General features: G+C 31.5%; 3 protein-coding genes across 3 annotated transcripts; 2 read left to right on the forward strand and 1 right to left on the reverse strand.

Annotated features, from left to right (window-relative positions):
- Positions 1 to 5174: 5174 nt before the first annotated feature.
- Positions 5175 to 9902, reverse strand: LOC123219714 (disease resistance-like protein DSC1). Its single transcript, XM_044641702.1, has 4 exons — positions 9409 to 9902; positions 8182 to 9238; positions 7365 to 7655; positions 5175 to 7067 (listed from the first exon to the last, which is right to left on the reverse strand). The coding sequence occupies exons 1-4, from the start codon at positions 9900 to 9902 to the stop codon at positions 5175 to 5177; spliced, it is 3735 nt and encodes a 1244-aa protein (XP_044497637.1).
- A 7944-nt stretch (positions 9903 to 17846) lies between these two features.
- Positions 17847 to 18310, forward strand: LOC123218646. The gene has a single exon (XM_044640166.1). It carries the CDS (start codon positions 17925 to 17927, stop codon positions 18135 to 18137), a length of 213 nt encoding a protein of 70 aa, XP_044496101.1. The 5' UTR covers positions 17847 to 17924; the 3' UTR covers positions 18138 to 18310.
- A 3445-nt stretch (positions 18311 to 21755) lies between these two features.
- Positions 21756 to 22110, forward strand: LOC123218081. Its single transcript, XM_044639296.1, has one exon. The coding sequence runs from the start codon at positions 21809 to 21811 to the stop codon at positions 22028 to 22030; it is 222 nt and encodes a 73-aa protein (XP_044495231.1). The 5' UTR covers positions 21756 to 21808; the 3' UTR covers positions 22031 to 22110.
- Positions 22111 to 22142: the final 32 nt, after the last annotated feature.

Consider the following 22142-nt stretch of genomic DNA (forward strand, 5'->3'; position numbering starts at 1 on the left):
AGCAGTTCTTGATGCTAGAAAAAAAATTTTCAGAAATAGTCTTTTCATCTCATGCCAAGTGGTGATACTTCCAGTAGGTAGGTAATACAACCAATCTTGCGTATCATCTTTCAAAGAAAACGGAAAAGCTCTCATTTTGATTTGTTCTTCGGTTACTCCATTCAATTTCATACCTATACACACCATATGAAATTCCTTTAAATTTTTATGAGGATCTTCACCTGCAAGGCCACGAAAAATAGGTAAAAGATGAATCAGTCCAGATTTTAATTCAAATGTAGTATTAACATCTGAATTAGGAAAAGTAATGCAGTGTGGTTGTTGATTCAAATCTGGAGCAGCAAGCTTTCTTAAAGTCTGATTTTCAGCCATGTTTTCCTCTGTTTCACAAGCAGATCTGTGTACTTGGTGTCTCCTTTTTGCTTCTTTTCTCAGCCCTTTTGCAGTCTTTTCAATCTCTGGATCAAATTGTAAGTTAGCTTGTTTCGAAGATCGCATAACAAACATACAAAGTAAAAACTCCCCAGCAACGGTGCCAAAATTTGGTACATGCTGTCGTCGACACCCAAATTAAAACCTTAAATTCCTATAACAAAATTGTAGTAAATGAAAGTACGGATCATTCTCTCAAAGAGCTTTGATTAATATGTCGTCATAAATAAATTGAAACAAGGAAATAAAGGGGGTTTTGAATTGAATGCAAATTCTAATTAAAAATAATAAATAAAAATTCAGCGAAATAATCTAAAATAAATAATCAATTAAACAAACTTTGGTCTATGGTCACATCCACCATTGGAACTACGATTGATCATCAAAACCAAAAATATCAAATTAATTATTCAAATATTCATTGTGGTATTAAATTTACTTGTCCTTCCTTATGATTAGTTAATCAAAAACATGTATTCCAATTAACTCTTATTGATTAATAATTTGGATACGATCTCGAATTTAATTAAACAATAGCATTACAAATTAGAAAGACCAATGAAGCAAGACAACACAAACGTGCGACATTGCATTTAATCCAGTTGATTATTTTCCTAGGATTTATAGTTTCTGACGCAGCAAACGATAAACCTAGTTGTCACTTCGATTAGATGGATTAAACAATTACGGATTCAACACTTAAACTAGCAGTAGATTATATTAATTGATAAACTAACCGCATGCCTTAGAAATCAACCAACGCAATCATAAAAAATAATTCAAAAAGATAATCAATACTCGAATAATAAAAAAGATGCATTAAAGAACAAAAATAAATCTCACAATCATTATAGTTCCATGGTTTCAGATCCCTTCAACCAAGAGAAAATATTCAGCCACTGTAAACCATATTTAGCTCTCTAATCCTCCAAGTACAATGGTGAATAATCTCTTAGCAGAATAAAAATAAAAGTATATATATTTTTTCTCTACTAATATCTGGAAAATAAAAGTCAATCCTAATCTTCTAATCTAACCAAGCAAAAGTGATACATATCTTCCCAAAAAGAAAGGAAAAGATATATATTTTAATGTATATCCTTCCTCCAAAAATATTCTTCCTTATCTATCTTAATTAATCCCTTTTTCCAGTTAGTAATTATCCCTTTTCCAGGCAGTAAATTTTGATATTTTGTGGACCTTTGCAGCTGATCTGGACGTCCAGGTTTAATTTTCGAATTCTGCTTTTGTCATTTCACGTGCCTACACCTAGTCAGCCTCACAGAATTTGTAGATTAACAGGTCTGCTCCAATTTTTCATCTTTTTGGCCCAACTTACTTCAAAAATGCTCAAAGCTTCCTATATGCAAAAAGATAAGTAATTTCATTATATTGAATTAAATTTCCACACAAAACATAAGGGAATTAAAAATCAAAATAATAACAATTAACGACGTTATCATCAAGTTCCATATATAATTAGGCAATTTATCGTGGTTTGTCAAATTTAGTTCAACTCTGATATTTATTAGGGTCTACTTGGTAGTTTAGAAAATTGTTCTGAAAATAAGTTCAATTTACATGATTTAGGGATGTAATTGATTAATTCTTGATAAATATAAAAATTAAGGTGAATTTACTCTCGTAACCTAATTTTTTTAACATTAAATGTTAAAGTTTAAGAGACTATCGATACGAATTTAAAGTTATTAGTTGTATCACAAGTAAATGTAAATTCAAGTTAAACCAAGTTTGAACAAAGGTTAGTTCAACCTTAGCTTGAATTTGAAAGGGTGAGCTTGAGTTCAAGTTTAAACCATTTCAAATAGTGAATAATGAATGATGCTAGAGAAGACGATGAGTCATCAGACAAAAAAAAAAGACAATTATTAGGGAAGAAGAAGAATCATCGTAATACAAAAGTTTCAATGTAGAATTACTAGCAAACCGTCGAACTCAAATTAAGCTACTAAATTAAAGTTTTAGATTGAGTTTAACTTGTCTAAGTCAAACATGCATTAGAGTCGAAGCTTTCAAACCTTGGAGGGTTAAGTTTCTGTTTGGAAAATATGTTTGTAAGAGCCTATGGACTAAAGGTGGCTTGCCTAAACATGAAGGGTTAAATTGGAATTATACTCTTATAGTCATAATTTATGAAGAAGCATCTACAAACTTCCAAGTTCATTTATCGAAGCCAGCTCAATATTCCTCTTATTGTCTCTTCTAGACAAAAGAGGAGTGATTCTAGAAGGGCTACAGGCTTCGAAATATCCCGGATTTCTGTATGATTTTTCCTACTTACTTTCAATTTCTTTAAATTGTCACCCTTAATGTCCAAATATTGCAATATAACCTTATCCTTAATGTTCGAATCTTCTTCCAAATATAAAATGGCAATTAAAATTTTATCATAAATTTTAATATTCAAAATAAATCTATTTTTTTGAATGAAAATTTAGATAATTACCTCTTATTTTTAATACTCAAATTCGATTTCATCTTCTTCAAAACCTATCCTTAATATCCAAATTATATCACATCTCTAATCCTTACCCCAAACAATATTTATTATATTTAAAAAAAAAAAACAATAATAATAACATCAAATATTTGATTGGCTTAGCTTATTTAATGAAAATAACTGTAATCATTAGCTCTAACTTGATTCACTCAATCCATACTTGAATTCAAGTTCAAGCAATTCGGATCAAATTCAACACTAGATGGAATTAAGTTTATGTTATGATAATTAACAACTGGCTTCTTTTTATTGTTATTATATTCATCTTATAAGCATCTTATATTGAGATGATTTAAGAACGATAACAACTGTATTTGTTTGACAATTTCTCCATAAAAATATTAATTATTGTAAGACATAAATTCTTTGATAAAGAATATGATTTCTTAAATTCTTTTATCATATACATATATTGTATTTAAAACCATATATACTAAATTTTAAGTATTTAATTAAATATCTAAATGATGTATTATGCGATTACATTTTATTTTTTTAAACTCAAAATCATTTAACCATATTATTTGAATACACATAATTTTATTAAAAAAAAATCCAAGTTTTTTTGTGCCTGCAGGGTTGTGTTAGAGTGTTAATTTTAGAACTATGTTTGGATCGGTTGACACAAATTAGTGTATGGGTAAACGAGTTTGAATACTTGTTAAAAATGTAAAAACAATTCTTAAGTTTTAGGAATAAGAATTAAAACTAGAACCTATATAAATGAAACCTATCTGATTAGTTATGGTTTCAGGTACCCAATACTATTTACCTGTTTTCTTTTCTTTCATTCTCATTTTCATCCTCATCTCTGTCTCCTTCCTTTACTTCTATTCTATAACCATCTTCACCCCCTTGCTATTTCCAACACCAGCACAACATTCCTTCTTTAAATTCTGCACCTTACTCTCTATGTCTTCGACACAAACATTAAAAAACAAATAAAAATAAACAACCACATAAAAAAATAAAAATAATCTTTATTTCACGATGACAAACAATGAAAAAATAACAACAGTTAACATATTCAATCTACCCGGAAAATAAAGGATCAAGATCAACTCAGATGCATGGAAAAACCAGGCTGCTAAAAAACTTCAATTGAAAAAATTTTAGCAACCTCAACACATACCAAAACCATCTTCAAGCTATCAAATTTCAGCGTTTGGATCAAACATTCTATTGTATACTTAGATTAAACACCAGTCATACACAACGTACAAAAAATTAATACTATATATATATATATATATATATTTGATTAAACGGATGCACCAATGGGGCTTGAATAAGTTGTTTATGTAACCAGACCGAGTATTCTTAACATAATGTTAGATGAGAAATATTATATCTTTACACATTTGAATAGACAATTACATACATAGATGATATATCATCATATGATTGAGTATTATTTTATCTTTAATTCAAAGTTACCTAAGCATATGATGACATATCATCTATATAGTTAATCATGTACTCAAACCTAATAACATCATATACATTATTTGTGTACCCATTTATGAACTCAAAGTCAAAAATATGTATACATAATATTGCTCTTTCAAATAGGGTTCTCGGGTCAATTTCGATTACAAAAGTGATTAAATCGAAAATGGTTTTACTCTTCCTTCTTTATTTGACCCCTTTAATTTTTATTATTCCTTCATTGACTTCCCTATATTTTACTTTTAATCAACTTTGATCCCCTAAATTTTATTTTTGAGTCTGCCATTGGTAGAATATTATATTTCCATCTAACAAGTAAATATTTAAAATATAACAAAAGGTTTCAGAGGAAATTTAGAAGTACAGTTTGTGTAAGAATTAAAAATCCAAAGTTGAAGCCACTTTAGAACAAATACAAAGTTAAACTGAGGTTTTGATTGAGTTTAAATCTCAACTCATCAATCTCAAACCAATTCAGAGTTGGATTTTATTCAAGTTCGGACCGAACCAAATCCAACCCTTTTTATTTCTTATAGTATATAAATATGACAGCAAAGGTAAATCCCGACTTTTTGTCACAAACTTTATTTCAATAATCTTTCAAATCATAAGGATGAAAATGCGAACAAAACTCCTGGAACCCTGAATAAAAATGTTACCTTGATCTGGATTCAACTTAGAAGGAATCCAAAAGCTTCGATCTCTTGGACTGTGGTTCGTCTTCTTCATCTTCTTCGTCGGAGAGCAAGCACAAGCTGGATTCATTCACTGATTACTCCTGGCTCAACAATAAACGGACGCCACACTTCTTCACCACGCAATCATCCAAAGGGCTCCGATGATAATCCGTAACACGAAACTTGATAATGGCCTCAGAGTTAGCTTCCCATTCTGATTTATCATCCACCTGAACATCATATCCCAGAAACACATGATCAAACTCCACATTGGACGGCGCATACTCTTTGGTCCAGGCTAAAAAGCTGCCGCATCCCATTTTCTTCAAGCCATCTTTGCTTTTCAGAAGCATCTCGCACTCAACAACCAACGTACCAGCTTTATAGTCCTGGAATGATAACACTGTGCAGAAGGTGAAGACAATGAAATTATGGCTCAACGAGCCTTTTGGGAGCTCTAGAAATGACGCAGTACTTTGAACGTTAAACCAGTCAGGAATTTCGCTTCCTCGGAAACACATGTAACTGGTAGGACTCCTGCGGGTGTAAGAGGTTTTCTCATACATATTTGACAGAGCGTAATCCAGAATGTTTGTGAGCATTCTCCAGTCGAGATTGAAGCAATTTATGAAGCTGAGATTACCGTTGAAATAGCCTTGGCTTGGAATCGGCAAGTCGGATAATGCTTGGAGAGATTTGCAGCTATCTGCTACCAAAAGTTGTATGTTACCAGGAAGGTTTGGCAAGGATTGAAGCATGTTGCAGTGGCTCAAGTTAAGCGACGACAGCTTTGAAAGGTTGATGATTGTTGTTGGAATGCTGTTAAAATTGTTTCCAGAAAGATTTAAATCCTTCAGGGAGGATAAATCGCCAAGACTGTTGGGTAATTCTGTGATATTGCACTCATTCAGGTTTAGTTCCTTCAAAAACGACAAACCTGATAACACACGAGGAAGAGAACGCATCAGCTCTTGCCCTTTACATCTCTCAAAAGATAATTCACGAATGTTGCTCAAACTTTTCATGGACGATGGTAATTCGGTTGCAGCAATTCCATCAGCTCCAAACACCTCCAAACTTTGCAGATTCCCAATGTCCTCAGGCAGCCTGTCGAGTTTCCAACACCCAGAGATATAGAGATGTTTGAGAGATTTCAGGTTACAGAATTCGCCGGGAAGATTCTCAAGATTTGAACAATTTTTCATACTCAAAGTGACCAGACAGGATTGACACTCGATTAGGGAGGGCAATTCTTTAATTGCAGTTTCATCTAAATATAATTCCTCCATCTTACATGAGATCTTTGGAATTGTCTTGATGTTTGAGCAACCGGAGAGAGACAGATACTTGAGAGATTTAAGCTTAAGGATGCCATCTGGAAGACTCTCAATCCTTGAACAATTCTTGAGACTCAATGTATGTAGATTAGATAGAGACTCAATTGACGAGGGCAATTCTCGTATTGCAATTCCATCAATATATATCTCTTCTATCTTATGTGGGATCTCTGGAATGGCCTCAAGATTTGTGCAAGAAGATAGGGAAAGATGTTTGAGGGATTCAAACTTATGAAAATTTGTTGGGAGGCTCTCCAGCCTTGAACAGTTTTGAAGAGTGAATTGAACTAGTCTAAAAGGACCTTCAACCGTAGAGGAAAATTTCTCTATTGCAGTTCCATCCAGACATAGTTGCTCTATGTTACATGAGATCCTTGGGGCTATTCTGAGATTTGAGCAACCTGAAAGATTAACAAATCTTAGAGAATTTGATTGAAGAATACCCGGTGGAAGACCCTGGAGGCTCTTGCAATTTCTTAGATTCAGAGTAATAAGGTTATTGAGCTTCCTACTTGAGGGGAAAATGATCTCAATCAAACTTGTACAGCCTTCCAGAATCAAACTTTCAAGATTTGAAGCCTGCGAGATTTCAGCAATCTTACGCAGATGCTTTGAGTAACTCAGGTCAATATACTTTAAATTAATTAGAGGCTGCAACCAAAAAACGAAAGGAAAAAATCCAATTAGAAAATCATATGCATACAAACATTTTTGGTTCAATAGCCCATATATTGTCTACATTGAACACATAGTCTAGCATAGTTTTGTTTTTGAGATTTTTAACTTAAAACACTTCAGTTTATGAACTCGCAAGCTATTAAACTAAATTCATTTTAATATTTTTAAACAATGTGAGATACATATACAATCCCAATATATCTATCATTTTTTTTCAATATAAGATTTGTCTAGAAGTGTCAGATAGATTGTTATATAAGATATGTATACCTGAACCATTCTCCAAAGTTCTTTAAGATTAGAATAACGCATCTCAAGAGCAACCAGGTTCTTCGTATTAAAATTACGTGGTAAAGATTTCCACCGATAATTATGCCAACAGATGTATCTTAGCTCAAGGAAATCGAATTCCAAGTCTTGAAATTCATGCACCCTGTTATTAACAGCTCCATAGACCTTCAAGAATTTCAAGCTATGCATATTTGAGAAAGCAAGAGGATTTAAGTGTACTTCTCCTATTTGAAACATGTCCATGCATATGCCTCGAACAATTTCAGTACCCTGACAATCAAAATGAAGCCTTATAAGTTAGCATTCATATGTTCAAAAAATTTACTGACATAAACTAACATTAATTATGATTTGTGTTTAATAAAAAAAACTAATTGAAAAATCCAATAAGAGTTTATAGATAAGTTTAAGTGAATAATAAAGACAAATGTAATACACTTAAAAAATGTGATCATGGTAGATAATATTTATATGAACCTTTAAGTTTATTGGACATTAGATGAAACTCCAATAACCTTACTATATATTAACTAAATCCCTTCCAAAACCTATAAAACAATTTTATCCATAAAAACAATCACTCAAGAGACTTTAGGAAAAGAAAATCTATCACTTCAATACATGCAAATTCAAAACACATAACCGTTTAGGTATTTATATAACTCTAAAGTTTTAATTCAGTATTTTATATATTATGTATAGATCTTGCAAAATTAGGATTGAATGCTTTTATAAAACCTCATATAATGCATGAAGGAAAACCAAATTGACAAAAGGCTATATCTTTGCCTCTCACCATATTTTTTGTCAAGACATGATAAAGATCCTTATGATGACACAATCGACTTCGTTTGCCAATATCCTTTTCTTCTCGAACAATTTTCCTTCCCATTTCTTGAAGCAAATCATGCATGGTTATCATATTATCTGATGAAATAGTTATGAGAGACTTATCAATAAGAACACTTATTCCACACTCTGCCTTCAAGTCACTTGCCTTCAAGATTTTCATCACCATATCTTTGTCCTTCCACTTGAAAAAACATGCAATATCTAAAAATATATCTTGCTCCTCTTCATCCAATCCATCAAAGCTTACTTTTAACACATTGTAAACATTCAAAGGAGGAGTTTCTTCTAGTTTACTTATTGTGCTTTCCCAAACTTGTATGCTCTTTTTAAATAAAGATGAACCCAACACTTTGAGAGATAAAGGAAGACCTTGAGAATAATTTACTACCCTAATTGAGAGCTTCAAGTAACCTTCTGGGATGGGATTTTGTTTGAAAGCATACTGGTTGAAAAGATGTAGATCATCTGGATCAGACAATTTCTTAACTTCATAAATCTTATCCACATTGCAATTCTCGAGCACTTGTTTATCTCTTGTTGTTATAATTACCCGGCTTCCTAAACCCAAACTTTCATAATCTTCAATCAAATCTTCTATCTGCTGAAAATCTGTGACATCATCCAAAACAATCAAAGTCTTCATTGCACCAAGCCTTCCCATGTTGGGATTTTGATCTCCTAGTATAGAAGAAAAAAGTTTTTCTCGCAAGTGAACGAGCCCATTTGGATTTCTTGATTCTTCTCTAATATTTTCAGCGAAGTAGAATCCTTCAAATTCATTCGAAATTTTGTTGAATATAGCACGAGCAATAGTTGTTTTGCCTATTCCGCCAATGCCCCAGATTCCCAAACTGCAAACATCTTTGTTCAATAACAACTTAATCGATTCTTCCATGGTTGATTCTACTCCAACCAAGTTCTTGTTAGTACTCGGACAAATAATATTCCTCAAACTCCTCAATGTATTATCCACAATCTTCTTCACAATTTCAGCTTCAGACCTGGAAAACGATAAAAATTTATGTAAACTGAATTCCAATTTCAAGTTTAATATGAAAAATGTAACATTCTTGACCCACCGTCAAAATATTGTCTTACAAGTGGTTTTACTTTTTAGTTTCGCAACCCAAAACACCTGGTACAAAGAAATTATGGGACAGTAGGAACTTACGTATTGTCATTCAAAGAACAGCCAGATATATTGGCTGCTTGACTCAGAGCAGTCTTCCATCTCTGCACCATCTCCGGTTGTTCCTTAAATCGTTCTTCTAGCTTAGCAAGTCCATCTCCGAAACTCCCGGTTTGATTCCTTACCTCGGACGGACAAACATGATAGAAAACGGGTATCACGATCTGTCCATGAATGTTTTTGCATTCAATGATCTTCACAAGTTCTTCGAGACACCATTTCGAAGACGCATAGTCTTTTGAGAAAATGGTAATCGCGATCTTCGATCCTTCGATCGCATTCAGAAGAGAGCGTGAGATTTCATCTCCTAGCTTGAGTTTATCATCAATGAAAGTTATAATCTTTTTCTGTCTCAGAGCTTCGTGGAGATGACTGGTGAAACTGTGGCGAGAGTCGGGGCCTCTGAAATTGAGGAAAACGTGGTGCTTTGCTTGAAGATTTGTCGAAGAAACAGATGAAGAAGAAGACGTAGCCATTAATTCCGACTAAAGATTCAGCTCCAAAATAAAATCAAGAAGCAGCATTCATTAACCATCTCAAGTTCTCAAAAATAAAACAAAAAAGGCAAAAAAAATAAATCATATTCGGGAAATAGAAGTTTTACCAGATTATTGTAGCCAGGTGTAGTTTTAAATGCATGATTACTTCAAAGAAAAATATGAAATCAGATTTTCAAAGAATTTTGAAGGTGAAAAAGTGAAGAAGGAAAGTTTTCTTCAATTCAAACCCTATGCTGGAAGTAGTTTAAAAAAGAAAAAAAAAAGACCATCCTGGAACTTCCTCTTTGACAGGTGACAGCATTCGGTTTTCTTAGTTTTCCACGATTTTTGGAACATGTACTGTCTTTTTCTTTTTGTCTTTACTAATTAATGCCGTGTGAATTTTACCTGGAAAAATATTTTGCCTGCGTAACGAGTCCCATTGAACCATTTTTTATTGTAAGTACTTCGTTTTTTTCACGTACTGTCGTGGTTTTCTAGAAAAAGTTACAGAGAATATTCTTTTCATTCTCAGCTTGTCACTGTGCCGGCCGAAAGTCATCACCAATCGACCAAAGAAAGGAAGTAAATAACAATGTTTTGCAATCTAGTGTGCCGTCTGATTTAGCATGATATAAAATTTTTTCAAATTAAATTAATAAAATAGTTTGAAAAATTTTAAAATCAAATTTCTTTAGATTTTTAATTAAATTAAATTAAATTTAAAAAATACGATTTGATTTAGTTTATATTACGGTTTGAATTATAGTTATCAATATTCTATGATATATTATACGTATCTTATAATACGATACGATACAAATAAAAAATCATATGTATCATAAGATATATTAAATTAATATGATATAATAAATGAATTCTACACTTTGATACATATTATTATACAAATTGATATATTTTTTTTAAAGAAAATGATGATACAATATGGACATTTATGAAATATTTTCAAATATTAAGGGTATTTATGATATTAGCCAAAATGATTATATGTCATTCATAATTTTTTATTATTTTACTTTTAAAAAAACGCATCATGTGATATGATCCATAATACATAATTTAAAAAATTAAGTTTTTAATATACGATTCGACTACTATAGTTTAAACATTTTAAAATCACTGAAACCGCAATTGAAACTGAAAAACGGTTTAAAAAATTGTCAACCCAAATCAAACCAAACTGTAATATTTAAGCTATTTAATTCGATTTTACAGTTTAAACCAAATTATACATATCTCTAATTTCCTCCAAGGAGTTGTTAAAGGGGTAATGGAGGGAGTCTTATACATGAGAGTTGATGGGCTCAACTTTTTTTTCAATTTTGTATAATTTATCATTAAATATATAATCTAAATCACTTTAATACTAAAATAAACTTAATTTGGTGGTATACATACTTAAAATTAGAAATGGCAGTGGGTCAAACTAATTTCAATGCAAATCATTATGCCTATGGTAATACCAAGTCGACCTCCAAAAACATTAAAGCATGTGACACATCTTGCACTGAAGTGGGTGGTGTTGTGTTGGCCCTTAACAAAGTAGTTCAGGGGATTTTGGCGGGTTCACTGTTAATTATATATTTTTTTAATTTTTTTTCTTTTTTTTTTTGTTATATCTTTTAAATTTTTTATACTAATCTTTTGATTTTTTAAAAAATTAATGATAAATAATTAAAAAGTTTATATTTTTAACATTAATCTTTCAGTTTTTTCATAACATTAATAATAATTTATTATTACTTTTTAATTCTTCGTAATATTAATAAATACTTTTGGATTCCCACGTTAATTCTTTGGATTTCCCAAGGCCACCAAAGAAAGGAAGTAAATATCAATGTTTTGCTTTGTCCAATGTGCCGTCTAGTACAAGACGTTATAAGAATTTTTTAAGATTAAACTAATAAAATAATTTTAAAAATTTTAAAATCAAATTATTTTAGGTTTAAAATTAAACTAAATTAAATTAAAAAAATATAGCTTACATATCTTACGATATGATACAATACAAGTAAAAAATCATATATATTATAAGATATATTAAATTAATACAATACAATAAATTAATCTTATGTTATAATACATATTACAATACAGATTGATATACATTTTTTTAGAGAAAATGATGATACAGTATAGGTGTTTATGAAATTTTTCTAATATTAAGGGTGTTTATGATATTATTCAAAATGATGATATGTCAATTATAATTATTATTTTGTTAATATTTTGCTATTTCATTTTTTAAAAGGAGCATCATATGATATAATACATTATACATAAGTTGAAAAATTAAGTTTTAATATACAATTTGAGTACAATGGTTTAAACCTTTTAAAATATATATATATATATATATAATATCTAAATCACTTTAATACTAGAATGAACTTAATTTGGTGGCATATACTTAAAATTAGAGGTGACAGTGCATCAAACTAGTTTCAATGCAAATCATTTTGTCTGCGGTAATACCGAGTCGACCCCTAAAAACACTAAAGCATGCAACACATCTCGCACTAAAATGGGTCATGTCATGTTGGGACCTTAACAAGGCAGTCCATGGGATTTGGCGGGTCTGTCGTTAATTATATTTTTTTTTATTTTTTTCAATTTTTTAATCTTTTTTTTTTTTGTTATGTCTTTTAGATTTCTTATACTAATCTTTTGATTTTTCCTATAAAATTAATGATAAATAATTAATAAGTTTATATTTTTAACATTAATCTTTCAGTCTTTTTCATAACATTAATAATAATTTATTATTACTTTTGGATTCCTCATGTTAATCCTTTGGATTTCCCAAGTAATAATAAATAATTAATAAATTTTTTAAAAAAATTGTGAACAATGTCATGCGGCATTGTGCCCATAACAATTATTTATTTAGTATTTTGCCTAAAAGAGTTTGAATACAAAAAATTTAGATGGAAATGCCTCTAAAAAGGCTGATACAAAGAATAAGCACAATAGTCTCTCAAGTGTATGAGTTTAGGCTTAATAAAAGATTGAAAGTGAAAGAGAAAAATGAAGAAGAATAGCAACTTTTTTTCACAATATATTTCTCTAACCCTTCTTCAATTGAAATGCTCTCAATTTATAGCGTTTGAGTGGCTATGTTTTGCAATGTTTCTATTGAGTTGAGTTACCTTAGAAAAAATAGTCATTTCTCTGCTGAAAGTGAATCTTTCTCTTAAAAATCCACAAGCACGGTTGGCATGTTTAAATAGCATAGTTAGCATCTAATTTTTACAGCTAAGTCAACCTCATTTAGAGTTCCTAATGAATGGCTTTAAATGCACTGAGCATGGGTGGCACTTCCTTGGCATTAGCGGCTTGCTTCATTTCTTTGTTTTTGTAAGAATTCCATAAGCTTAAGCAACTTGCATGTCATCTTGTGCACGGTTGAAGTACGGGCTTGATTTTACAAATTGCATAGTTGGCATAATTGAAGCAAGGCTGGACAAGACTTTGATGAAGTCTTCATTTTCATGGTTGGACATGCTCTTTGCATGGTTGGAATAATTAAGTGCATGGTTGGAATTCATAAGCATCATGGTTGGACCTTGTTTAGCATGACTGGAAAGCATGAAGTGGAGTGGCATGACTTGACCTTACTTGGCACGGCTAGACAAGTCTCTTGGCATGATAGAGAAGAACTGGGAAGATGTTGCGTGGTTGGCATGAGAAGAGGCATTTCTGGCATGATCTTTCACAGCTGGGCATAAGAAAGTTAAATGTATAGTTGGACATATGTTGCATGGTTGGCATCAAGTGGTGCATGGTTGGCAAGGCAACATTTTCTTTAAATTTCAGCAACATTTCCAAAAGGCTACATAGGTGAGGCATGACTTATGCATGGTTTGATGTCCACTTACATTTTCCTTATGAGTTAGGTGTTCCACATGAAGTCTAATTGTTCCTGATTTTTGTTCTACAAATTTCATACTTTATCAATTTTGTAATGTTTTAACACATTCTTTGCACATATTAGTATTTTAATTTATGCTTTTTTATCATTATTAAAACACTAGGGTCCAACAATACCTTTGTAGGTCACGCCAAAAAAAAAGGGGCTACTGTTCAAATTCTAAAAATTTATTTTTAAAAAATTGATTTTTTCTATTGATCAAGTCAAACAAGGTTTTTTACTTGGCCTTATTGTTGAACTATCTAGTCCTACCCCAAAAACAATTTTCAAGCGAATCAAAATTGTTTTTATTAGTGGTTGACAATTTATCCAGTTAGATCAGATGGTTCGATCTAATTTTTAAAGCATGGTAAATATTACTTAGTCATTTCTTTTATTTTTCTTTCATTTTGTTTATTAATTTTCATTTTTTTCTTGTGAAATGATTTCAATTTATCTCATTTTTTCTTTTACCTATTTCAGTTTATCCCCTCAAACAACCATAAAATACTTACTCAAGTCTTCTCAAGTTCAAATCGTTGCTACCATAGTGTATTTTGTACAAAAAAAATTAAATATGTATATCATTTGGTAACGAAAAATCACATCAATAGTAACACAATATATACATTTTGTATATATAGACATATATTATAGTATTTCATTAGCATTAATACGTATTCATTTAACAAAAGATCCCAAATATATTATAGCCTTTTATAAGTAGTAATAATTATTGGATGTTGTCATGGATCTTACATAAAATGTAATCTTTGCTTGTCAATGATCATTTGATATATCCAGATAAGTTTTACTTGAACTTTTATAGGCTTGTTTGCCATTGAAGCCATTGGGAGGTCATTTTTTTTAATCTTTTATATTGTCATGGACGCTCTCTAGTAGTATTTATTAACTAAAATTAGTAATGGGTAAGTTTTATTGAAATTGCACGCATGATTATTTAGAGGTATTAAGAATCCTACACTAAGTTTGATGCTCGAAAGTCTCACCTCTTAAGTGAGAGAAATCAGATTAAACTTCTAGAGCCTCTTACTTATAAAAAGGAAACAAAGGGTAATATCTTTGGTCTAGTAGTTTGACCTACTGTTAAGATATTGTTCACTTTGGATATACAAGTTATCACAATTTTGTTTTTGGACTTTGTAGTTTAAAGAGTTTATAGGTTATTTAATCAGTCATATATTAGCATCCTCAAACGATATGAGATAAACATCTAAACTCAACATCTTTTCCCCTCATTAAGGCCAACATCTCATCTCACACCCAAACCCAACATCTTTTCTTATCCTCATTGATGTTTATCTCACCATCGCTTAAGAAGACATACAGAATGGCTCAGATACCATTTGTAATTTGGACTTTATAATTTAAAGAATTCACAAGTTATTTAATCAGTCATATATTAGCATCTCCAAGCAATATGAGATGAACATCCAAACTCAACATCTCTTCTTGTCCTCATTGTGGCCAACATCTCATCTCACATCCAAACCCAACATTTATCTTCGTCCTCATTGAGCTTTGTTTCACCATCACTTAAGAAGACATGCAGAGTGACTCAGATACCATTTGTAGCATTTTTGGTCCAATAGTTTGACCTACTATCAAAATATTATCTACTCTGAATATATAATATATTATAGTTTTACTTTTGAGTTTTGCAACTCTAACAACTTAAAAAGCTCATAAGTTATTTATCTAATCATATCTTAGCATCCCCAATCAATGTGAAATACACATCCAAACCTAACATCTTTCCCTTTATTTGACTATGTAGGATTTGTCTAAAAGTGTTACATCAAGTCAACTCAGGTCATATCCAAAGTAAAATTACTTTTTAGCCAAGCTTGAACCATAGCTGGTCAATCTTAAATTGATCTCGAGCTAATTTTTTGGATTCGAGTTGATGTTAAGTTGTCTTGTTCAAACTTAGCCTAAATCAAATTTGACTCTAATTCCATTTCCTTCTATTTTTATTTCTCATATTATCATTCATCATGTTGTAATTCCATAATTATAGTGTCATTATCTGGAAGCAAGTAGTATTTAAACCTCTAGATTTGACCAAATACGATAACCCCTTGTAATACTAATAGTAAGTCTTAACCTGTTTATAATATTGGTAATTACTCTCAACTAGAGTTGTAAATGAATCAAGTCACTCATAAGTCATATGTGATCGATTCAACATGTGTCAAGTCAGGCTCAACTCAGTTATTATTAAGCTCAGCTCAAACTCGAATGGCACGAATATTTACTCAAGTCAAGTTCAAATAGGTTGTTACTCAACGCGATGGGATCACGAGCTTAGACAAGCCATATAATATCAATAATCACTTAAAATTTTAAAATCTCGTACTTACACCCCAAAATCTAATATTTACCTCCTAATTTTCATCTGACCATATTAACTTTTAAACTTTGCATATACAACCAAACATCAAACTTTGAATATATGAGGTAATTAATAAATATAAGTTTCACTTTAATTTTTCACGTCAAGCTCAAGCTAGCTATTTCTATTACAAACTCAAGCTCGAGCCTACAACTCCTCCAACCATGCATCTACCCTATCAAACTATGATCCAATCAAACAAAACTTAACTTAGTTCGATTGTAGCTTTATTCTCAACTATCTTAATGCGTTCACCTACAACATACCCCCTCACTTTAACTTTATTTCTAATAGCTCCCTTCACCCATATTAAGCTTAAACAATTGTTAAATTATGTAAAATATTGCAAGTTTTTATAAGAGAAAGAAAAAAAACAACTAATAAATAAATAAAATTCTAAAAAAAAGAAGATGATCTGGTACAATGAAACGAATAAGAGTTATATAAAAATAAAAATTATAAATTAAATAGAAAATATTTTAAAAATTACTGTACAAAACTTAAAAAATTAATACAAATCTAAAATATTGAACTTAGGAAATGTTTGTTAGGTTTTAGATTTTTTTTTTTCTTTTTTAGTTTATTAGTTTTGTAAGTTAACTTAAAATTTTCAAGTTAAAAAAATCCTTTTAAACCCAGCATTTGTGATTTTGGGTTATAGATTTATAAGCTTTAGGATTTTTTTTAAAACTTTGGGGCAAATTAGTAAGTTCCATGTATAATTAGGCAATTTATTGTGGTTTGTCAAATTTAGTTTAACTCTTATATTTATTAGGGGTCTACTTGGTAGTTTAGAAAGTTTTCCTTAAAAAAAGTTCAATTTACATGATTTAGGGATGCAATTGGTTAATTCTTGATAATTATAAAAATTAAGGTGAATTTACTCTTGTAACCTGATTTTGTTAAAATTAAATGTTAAACTTTAGGAGACTACCGATATGGATTTAGAGTTATTAATTATATCACAAGTAAAGGAAAATTTGAGTCAAACCAAATTTGAACAAAAGTCAATTCAACCTTGGCTTAAATTTGAAAGGGTGAGTTTGAGTTCAAATTTAAACATTTCAAATAGTGAATAATGATTTATGCTAGAGAAGATGACGAGTCATTAGATAAAAAAACAATTATCGAGGAAGAAGAAGAAGAATCATCACAATAGAAAAGTTCTAATGTAGAATTACTAGCAAACCTTCGAACTTAAAAGTTTTAGATTGAGTTCAACTTATCTGAGCCAAACATGCATTAGAGTCGAAGTTTTCAAACCAAACCTTGGAGGGTTACATTTGTTTTGAAAATATGTTTGTAGGAGCCTCTGGAAGGCTTGCCTAAACTTGAAGGGTTAAATTGTTATTACACTCTTATAGTCACAATTTATGAAGAAGCATCTGCAAACTTCCAAGTTCAATTATGGAAGCCAGCCCAAATCCCTAAGCACATGTACTACATTTAGTAGAACGCCACTTGTCACTACATAATTGGCTCAACAAAAGTAGCCGTTACCCCGTGAACGTTAAGCCGACCGTTGCAACATTTTTTTCAAAACAATACCCCACTTTGTGTTTGCTTTATATACACAAAGTCCTTCCATCTTACTCTATGCAATATTCACTTGTCTCTTCATCTCTCTCTTTCTTACAGTAGCAGATTTTTGAAGAATCTCCAAGATTTCAACATGGGTATGGTGGTGGTGATATCTCTGCCATTCATTTTCTTCTCCATATTGCTCGGTCTCGGTTGCTACTTCCTGGGAAGAGCCAGAGGGAGACAAGATATCCGAACAAACCCTCAGGTTTTCGGGGTTCCTATTCCTCCACCCGGCTCAGCCCCTTCTGCTTCTCCTCCTCCTCCGCAGCATTTCAAGCTTGACAATTCTGAAAAAGTTTAAGCTTCGAAGCGCCTGCCTTCTGATTCTTTCATTCTTTAGTTTCCTCCTCTGGGTTTGTAGAGAACAGTGATTGTGTTTGCGTGTGCCACTGATACTTCATCTCTTTCTGTGTGCAAAAAGTAGAAAAAGCCTAAATCTGGCCTGAATAAGACTGATCCAGTAAATCTGTTCTATGTTTTGCAATACAAATTAATATCATTGTGTATGCAGCATCATTGTTTGTGCAGCTTTTAGCAGCAGAAAATTGAGCAGAACAAAATAATGCATTTCATATAAACGTTTATAAAAAGAAAGAAAAGATGTAACTACAGTCAACCTAGTTCCAGCTTCTTATATTCCTACAATTGCAGCCATCCATGGATAAATAATAAACTTGTTTGTGATTACCTATAAAGAGCATAAAAACTGGAGTCAGGTTCTATGTAAAATTGTAGTGAATCCGGACAGTTGCCTGACTTGCTGGTTTTGTGTGATAGATGGAGCCGAAAACTCACAATAAAAAAGGATATATTTGTTAGGTTTTCAATTCTATAAGAGATCTTAAGGATGTTTTTGCAGGTTTTATAGTTATACTAATTAGGCTCCGTATAGGCCTAAAACTAAAAAAATGAACAAGTTTAAACAAAAACTATTTGTCAGGTTTACACAAATTAGACTTAAAAAATTAAAAAATATTAGACCCGGGTAGGTTGACTTGAAGACTAGACCAAGATCAAGATCTAATTATTAGACTCCATCGACAACCCTACCCATAGGTTTTTTTATCATAGCGTCAACAAATATACCTCGACTTACTTATGTTCTTGGCACATACCATCCTATTTTATTATTTCAATGTTTGTCATAACCATAAAATACCTTAGGTTTGATGGAAAAAACAGTCAGATTTAAAAGGTATGCAGGTGAATTGCAAGCCCAAAAGTTTAAAAATTAAAGTTATTGAAATTTGTTTGAGGGGAGGACAAAAACAAATGAGGTTTTTTTTGTTTGTCACATGATAATTGAATGAGCAATCTCATAAGTACCCAATTTTATGTATTTAATTAGATATTTAAATAATATATTATTATATAATTAAATATTATTTTTATCTTTAATTTAAAATAACTTATCATATGATAATACATCTAATCATATAATGACATATTATCTATATATATAATTATGTATTTAAAAGTATATATATATAACATTGAAAAACTGGTGATGGTGCTACACTGAGCAACACCGAGTGAAGAAAGATGAAGAGGAAGAGAGGAAATGTAAAAAAGAAAGAATGGGTGCAAATTTTTTCAAATTAGATAAAAAATTACTGAAATACCTTCTAAAATATATGGTTGATGAAAAATTTTGTGTTGTCATTTTTCTATTTTTAAAAGTGGAAACTTGTTGTTTTAATAAAGTACATGTTAAAAAATAGATGCTTGTTCTCCTTCAATGGGGACAAAGTGACAAACACACAACTCGGTCACAAGCTTCGCTACCACAGCCTTACACCTCAGCCAAAATCACAAAACAATTACATTTTCATTTGGCGCAAAACAAAGCGACAGCATAATCAACGGTCTAGATCTTGTCTGTGAAAAAGAAAACTCACAACTGCCATGACCGCAATCAATCAAGTCTACAAGGTTTTACCCAGTTCAACAAGCTCTCCATGTTAGGCAAGTGATTCAACAACTCATAAAATTTTAAAATCTTATCCTTACACCCCCAAAAATCTTATATTTAGCTCCTAAATTTCATCTAACCCTATAAAATTTTAAAATTTGTATATACAACCAAACATCAAACTTCGAATAAGTGAGTTAATTAATAAATGTATACGTTATAAGACTTCATTTTAATCTTTCACGTCAAGTTTAAGCTAGTTATTTCTATTATGAGTTCAAGCTCGAGCCTACAACTCTTTCAACTATGTATTTACCCTATCAAACTTGATCAAATCCAACAATACTTAGCTCAGCTCGATTGCAACTTTATTCTCAATGATTTTAATGTGTATACCTCACAAACACACCCCTCACTTTAACTTCATTTCTAATAGCACTCTTCACCCATATTAAGCTTAAACTAGACATATCAAATGGGTCGAGTAAAACACAAAAAAGTGGCCTAGCTCATAAAGGTCTAACTAACACTATAACAAATCGTGGACTGACCCATAGGCCTTTATGGTCGACCTTGGACCTAGGCATCAGACATGCATACCGGTCTAGCTTTGCCTATGCGTTTTTCACAATAGATTTAAAAAAAAAAAAACCTTAAAATTTTGGACTGCAGCCTATTGCTAAGAATTTATTTTTTTTATTTTTTTATATAAACTCACTCTACTCTCAGGACCACACAAATCTAATCTAATTTTTTACTCTCTCTACATTCTCTTCTTTCAATCCATTTTACATTCAATATTTTATTTATTCAATTTCTCTTTGCATTATATTCATTCAATTTTTGTATTAATGTCTTTTATCTTTGGTTTAAATTTTTTTAAATAAATATTTAAATTTACTAATATAAATTTTTTTTTCAAATTAATACAATTAAATCAAAGACCATAAATTACCAATCAATCCTCCAAATCATATTATGTTTATTTTTTCAAATGATGTATGGTTACGATGGACTTGTTTGAAAATTTACTAATATAAATGTTTATTTTTTTTGTCTTTGGCTGCAATGGACTTAATTTTTATAATTACGTCTTAATTGTCCCAGTTCAAATATCATTTAATTAGATAGGACAATTAGTAATATAAAATAATTTATCATTTAAAAATTAAATAAAATATAATTTGGGGGATTGACTTGTAGTTTACGATCATCGATTGTATTAATTTTAAAAGAAATTTATATTAGTAAATTTAAATATTTATTTAAAATTTTTGTTTAATTTAATAAATAAACAGGTCAGCCCCACCCAACCGAAAGGTCAAGCCCAGCCCAAAAGCCCGCAATTGTACAGGCTAAGTCCCAACATGGCCCTTAGGCTCGGTGGGCAGTGCCAAAGCTGATCCGACCCACTACTTGTTAAATTATGAAAAATATAAAGGTGTCTTGCCTAAACTTGAAGGTTTAAATTGAAGCCTAAGCACCAGCACTTCATTTAGTAGAACGCCACTTGTCACTACATAATTGGCTCAACAAAAGTAACTGTTACCCCATAAACGTTAAGCCGACCGTCATACCATTTTTTACCAAAACAACACCCCACTTTGTCTTTGTTTTGTATACACAAAGTCCTCCCATCTAGAGTTAGACTCGAACTGAGCTTGTTCAAGCTCAAACTCAAGTTCGAACTTAACTCGAATAAGCCCAAAATGAGCCCACCGTATATGAGCTTGATCAAGCTCGAGTTACCTGTCAAATTTTTTAATTAAAAATTTTGATACAAAACGACGTCATTTTAACCAATATGTATTAAAACGATATTGTTTTGACTAATATATATTAAAACGACGTCGTTTTAATAACGAAAAATAAACCGAACCGAATTCAAACCGAGTTCAAGTTTAGCTTTCACGAACTCGAACTCAGCTATATGTAAACCGAGGCCGAGAGCTCGGCTCGAATCCAGCCCTACTCCCATCTTACTTCTTGCAACATTCACTCATCTCTCCATCTCTCTTTCTTACAGTGGCAGATTTCCGAGGAATCTCCAAGATTTCAACATGGGTATTCTGTGGTCATCTCTGTCATTCATTTTCTTCTCCATATTGCTCGGTTGCTACTTCCTGGGGAGAGCCCGAGGGAGACAGAAAGTCCGAACAAACCCTCAGGTTTTCCGGGTTCCTGTGCTTCCACCTGGCTCAGCCCCTTCTGCTTCTCCTCCTTTGCCGCATTTCAAGCCCAACAACTCTGCAAAAGTACAAGCATCAAAGCCTGCCTTCTGATTCTTTCATTCTTTAGTTTCCTCCTCTGGGTTTGTTGAGAAAAGTGATTGTGTTTGCGTGTGCCACTGATACTTCATCTCTTTTCTGTGTGCAAAAAGTATAGAAAAGCCTA

This window comes from Mangifera indica, chromosome 6 (assembly GCF_011075055.1).
Source record: "Mangifera indica cultivar Alphonso chromosome 6, CATAS_Mindica_2.1, whole genome shotgun sequence".
Lineage (NCBI taxonomy): Eukaryota > Viridiplantae > Streptophyta > Magnoliopsida > Sapindales > Anacardiaceae > Mangifera > Mangifera indica.